Consider the following 5620-nt stretch of genomic DNA (forward strand, 5'->3'; position numbering starts at 1 on the left):
GATGGGTCAATGGGATGGGATAGGATCCTATTAAGAAAGGAAAGGAACAATAAGGATAGGTTAGTTTAGGTTAGGATAGGATGGGTTGGGATTGAATGGGTTGGGATAGGATGGGATGGGATGGGATGGGTTGGGATAGGATGGGATGGGATGGGATGGGATGGAATGGAATAGGATAGGATAGGATAGGATGGAATAGGTCAACGGGATGGGATAGGATGGGATTGGATGGGTTGGGATGGGATGGGATGGGATACTATGAGGGAAAGGAAAAGATAGAATAGAAATGAAATAGATAGAATAGGATAAGACTGGGCTGGGATAGGGATAGGATGGGAAAGAAGAGAACTAAGGAATAAGGATATGAGAGAAGAATGGAAAAGAAACAAGAATGAAACGGAATTGCGAATGTAACAGAATGGAATAGCATAGAATGAAATGAAATAACGTGAGCACAGTCTTCACGAATGACTCTTTAACGATTGAAAATATATAAAAAAAACGTTAAATAATTCAAGGATTAGAAAGTTTGTACATGTCGTAAAAATAAAAATTAGCAGCCTATGGATCTAAATAGCCAAATCCTTGACATTTGATTGCGAACTAGACGGATTGACTCCCGACAAGAGACCTTCATTGTCTCTTGCTTCGGTGTCGGATAATGATACTTGCCATTACAGGGTCTTAAAGAGGAGTATCCGTTATCAAGAGAGTAAAACCGTAATAAATAATCAATCAACAAAGAATAATCTTCATAAATAATCAACAAAGATTAAAAAAGTAAGATTGTCTAGTATTTTATGTCTTTGATATAGCATCGATGATCAAAGTATAAACGGAAATTCATCTGAGAAATATCCAACGACAGCCTTTCAAATCAAGGAATTTATACTCTATATTGAATAGATATTATCTAAATTGGCTACCGTATTGTCTCGACTTGCATAATATAAATAAATGATATAAATAAACTATAAGACTAAAGGTTAAAAAAGATTTTGCCTCAGGGTGAAGTACGATACGAAGGAGGACAAGACTACCACGTTCGACACGACTTACTTTTTTTTTTCTAAACTGTAGTCCTAGCACAGTCTCTTGGCATTTTATAGGAAGCTAAAGTACAAGAAAGTAAAGAGTAAAAAGATACTTACACACATTAATAGTTGTTAAATGCTGACATAAGCGAGTTGAAAGTAATAAGGAAAGTTTTGGAACAAAAAATTTGCCTCAATCATCCAGTATTGGTCGACTCAGTTGATTGTCCTCGCTTCTCAGTTAGTAAGTTTTGCTTGAGAAAACAAAGTATAGACTAGCTCAGAGGAGAAAATAATGATGTCAGAGTAAAAATTGAGCTTTTGCGGAAGTCTTAGAGAGCCTAGAAAAACGAAAATAAAATTTCAAACTCGTGTTTAAAAGTCGAGAAGTGTTGAATTCTTGCCCAAATGTCGAACTATTTCTTACCTGAAGCTGTAGACTATAAAGTTTAACCTTTCAAATTCATATCCATGGCTCTTAATACAACTTCTTGAGACGCAGAAATGATAAAAATTCGCTTTTCTGTAGAAAGATATACAATTTTCGAGGTTGCTCTTAACTTGCAAAGGCACACGAACCTTATTTTTCATCCAAATGGCTTCTGATATCAGCTGACCAATCAGATGATTGGGATTTAAATGATTGACAACCCATGTCGCTATGATTGCTATTCGCGCCAACTAATTCAAATATTTAGAGTTTAAACTATTGTTTTATCTTACCTTATTTTAGGAAATTCAAGCTTGGACATATTAACATAATTTAAATTCATGCGATTTAAATTAACGCAATTCAGAGGGGAAAATGCTCTTGAATGAAGGAAATTAACGCGAAAAAGGGCTAACGATATTTAAAAGAGGGAAATTAACGCGATCGAGCCAAACAACAAATCAAAACCAAACTTCATTAACAGCTGCAAAGTCAGTGTTTGACGTGGCATAACATACGGCTAACGTGATAAGGTATAACCTAAAGTCAGTAAATATCCTCTAAACGTAGGGACCAAGTAAAGGAATGGTACTGGCACAATGAGATAGACCCGGAGGATGCATTGTAATTTGCGGGTCGTTTGACATCATTTAATCAGATTGTTGAGTTTTGGATAAAAATTTAAAATAGTGTTATTTAAGTTAACATCCAACTTTATTAATTATGTTTTAATTAACGTTTAAAGGAAATTATCGCGATCTAAATTAACGCGAATTTTTGAAATTCGCGTTAAATGGGTGCAGCGTTAATTTCCTATAATAAGGTGTTTTTTTTTTTTTTTTTTTTTTTTTGCTTTGCCTTTAATTATTATTTGTTTACATTTTACTGGCACTGCTGGTACAGCCATTTCAAGTATATTTATTTTTTCCTTTAATTTTTCTCCTTAGTTTTGATGATGTTCACGTGGTAACTGTTAAACAAAGAAATGATACTCTAGGGAATGACACGTGGTCTGAATTGGAAAGATATACACCCAATGGACTTCCTTCATTCTAGCATCTCAAAATCCTAACTTTGAAGTATAGGAAATAATCCTTAATTATTACAAGGCTCGTAATTTACTTATTACGCATGTTCTTAATTATAACCTCACCCTACAAGTGTCTAACGAGCCAGATATTATTAGAACAACGAACTATATACATTAGATTTAATGCAGGAAACTGCTATGAGTGGTTTTCTTACAATAATCAAATTAAAAACTTGAATGGAGAAGGGTTTTTACTTGAAAACTACTTGAAATTAGGATGACACGTATTATTTTGGTTTGCCTTTGAAAAATGTTTAATATTATCCATTTTCATTCGTTAATCTTTTCATACCTTTTATTCATCATTATCCTTGATCTCCCTTAAATGTTTTAACAAAAGAATATGCGCTTAATATTCTTTTGGTCTTAAACTTCTGGTATTATGACGTTTTGTGTAGACATAAGCCTTTTCATAAGACACTTATCAATTCTTAATGAATGGCGGAGTGTTTTCAATAGCAGTCTAGTGCCTGACAGACAAAATTGCATTACAAAGTAAATTTTTCACAGATTTGTTGGATATCAATCAATTATTTGATGTTTATCCTAACCAGTTTTAGACACACAATCGACGGCTTTTTTTATCCTTTTCCTTCATTTTCTACTTCCTCAGCTCTCCTTCTCTTCTTTCCAGTTCCTTCTTGAGTTTTGTCCCACTAATTAGCTACTAATTCGTTTAGTTGTGACTGTCTTTTTGCGCTTCATTTGTCTTCTTAATTCTTCCTTCCACTTTTGACTGAGCTACTTTCGTTCTCTTTTAGCGTTGAACACACCGAAATCAATTCTCAAAATAAGGCCGAAGCTAAGCTGAAGTCAGTTTTATCTTCCCAGTGTGAATATTGGTTAAAATATGTTACATTTTTACTACTATTATCATCATTTCTTTTAACTCCTTTCATCATTTACCATTAAGTTTTTTCATCTGAAGTGAATGGTTTGAGAGCGGCAGTTGGCGTCGATCATTGTTCGGGCTCAAGCTTATTCGTTGGGTACTACGTCGGCTTAACATCGGAGTTCCCAACGGAGTAGTTCTTTCGGGAACGCTCAGTAGACCATGGTAAAGTTCCATTTTTTGCGAATGGTGACAACATAGAATTTCCAAAAACTCGATTCGGTAGTTTTCCGAGAATATAACGTATAAAAATGGGTTAATAGCTATGTTAGATAACCCGACCCATGGTAAAACAATGTCGAGTTTGATTGGGATTTGCAAATGTTCATAGAATTTCAAAACTTCGCGAATTTGCAAGGGAAGCCAACAAAGTGCAAATACCAGTACGACAGTTATGAGCATTATAGTGGCTTTTTTACTGGCTGCATGGATTTTTTGTTGGGCGAGAAGATTTTGGTTTCCGGGTAGCTTTCTTTTCCACAGTCGAATGCCAGTGATAGTATACGCAATGGCGATCAGTACAAGAGGAACGAAGTAGGTACATGTCGAGAATGTTAAGATGTACTTCTCCTCATCCAGCCCTGAAAATTTCCCCCAAGATTCGATACAAATGTAGTTTCCATTTTCTGTTTCTTTAACTTGAACCACTATAATCATCGGGACACTCATGCCAACCGCCGAGATCCAAATTCCAGCGATAGATAACTTGAGGACTTTATCACTAAACACGTGCTTAAGAGGATACGTTATGGCCAAACAACGGTCAATGCTGATAGTGACAAGGGTAAAAACCGAACAGGTAATCGAACCAATCTGTGCTGAATTAAGAAACTTGCACAAAAACACACCGAAGAAGTCATCACTAAACCATGTACTTCCAACATACATCCACTTTACAATATAAGGTATAGCAACAGTTAACAAGAGGTCTCCGACCGCCATGTTTGCTATTAGGATGTTGGTGGAGTTCCTCATGTGGCTTCTCGTGCACACGATGTATATGACTACAGTGTTACAAACCAGTGATAACACGAATAGAAGGGCTGCAAAGACTGACAGCCCGATTTGGAAGTCTAGAGTGAATGGTGACACAGACGACGCACGAGACGTCATGTTGCTCGGGACGACTGGAGAAAAAATGGGAAAAAGTATTTTACATTTTCAAGGTTAAGGGAAAAGGAAGTAAAAAAAATTTTAAAAAAATAAAATAGAATGATAAGTTTTAAATTAATTTAAGATAATATTTTCTTGATTAATAATCGTAAAGTCAGAATTTTAATATCGTCGATGTTGTCTTGTTGCTGCCGTTGTTGTTGCTCTCGTTTTGTTGTTTCTGTTGTCGCTGCTGCTGCTGTTGTTGCTATTGTTGATATTCCTGCTACTGTTTTGTCACTCTTGTCGTTGTTATCGTGAACATTGTTGCTGTTGCTATGGATGTATCCGTAGAATTCATGTTTTTTTTTTGATCGCCCGGTTTTTCATTGTGTATCTTGTTGCTACAAACCTGTTGTCATGTTGGAATCCATTGCGCAGTATTTTTCTTGCCTCTTCTTTCCTGAAAAGCACTTTCAAAATCTAGCATAAATAAAAATAAAGCATGAATGATATATAGATATTAACAACTGATGAATAATCAATAAGACGATCGACCCGTTTGCACGTAATTGGGACCATATATGGATGAAAAAACGTTTTTTCTTTAAAGTAAATAACCTTAATAAAAAGTCAAGAGCTTAATGGCAGTACCCAGAAGGTCTATCCTTAAGTAACGAGAAAGTGGAGGCGTTTCCGGAACAATATTTTTTTCTTCCTCTGCGATTTAAGAGCTTTTAGATTGAACCACAACAAAATGCATCATGTATCCGTCTTAATTTGGATTATTTTATTGCCAAGCCCTCGAGCAGGCATACGAAAGTTTCATAATTCGAATTCGTATATGTCTTTAAACATTATTTCGTTCTAAATATTTCATCCATGCGGCTGTAAATCAATGTAATGGTTGACGGGCTGGTTATATGCGCATGCGCAATCGGGGTTTTATGGCTCACTTGTTTTGAATTCGACGCTAAAATATAAAAAAAACAACTCTTCACTAATGGCGAACATAACGAGAGATAGAAGTTATTTTAAAACTGTTCTTGGACTTCATGAATAAAAACTGATACACATTTTGA

The 5620-nt window shown here is 35.4% G+C and overlaps 1 protein-coding gene across 1 annotated transcript; it reads right to left on the bottom strand.

The window, feature by feature from the left end:
* Nucleotides 1–2309: 2309 nt before the first annotated feature.
* Nucleotides 2310–5017, bottom strand: LOC148914187 (RYamide receptor-like). The gene is made up of 2 exons (XM_089025611.1): nucleotides 4951–5017; nucleotides 2310–4573 (listed from the first exon to the last, which is right to left on the bottom strand). Exons 1-2 carry the CDS (start codon nucleotides 4970–4972, stop codon nucleotides 3453–3455), a joined length of 1143 nt encoding a protein of 380 aa, XP_088881737.1. The 5' UTR covers nucleotides 4973–5017; the 3' UTR covers nucleotides 2310–3452.
* Between the last annotated feature and the right edge of the window lie 603 nt (nucleotides 5018–5620).

The sequence above is a fragment of the Actinia tenebrosa genome, unplaced genomic scaffold (genome assembly GCF_029948245.1).
Source record: "Actinia tenebrosa isolate PJP-AT-01 unplaced genomic scaffold, QUT_ActTen_1.0 PGA_scaffold0__85_contigs__length_37466705, whole genome shotgun sequence".
Classification (NCBI taxonomy): Eukaryota; Metazoa; Cnidaria; class Anthozoa; order Actiniaria; family Actiniidae; genus Actinia; species Actinia tenebrosa.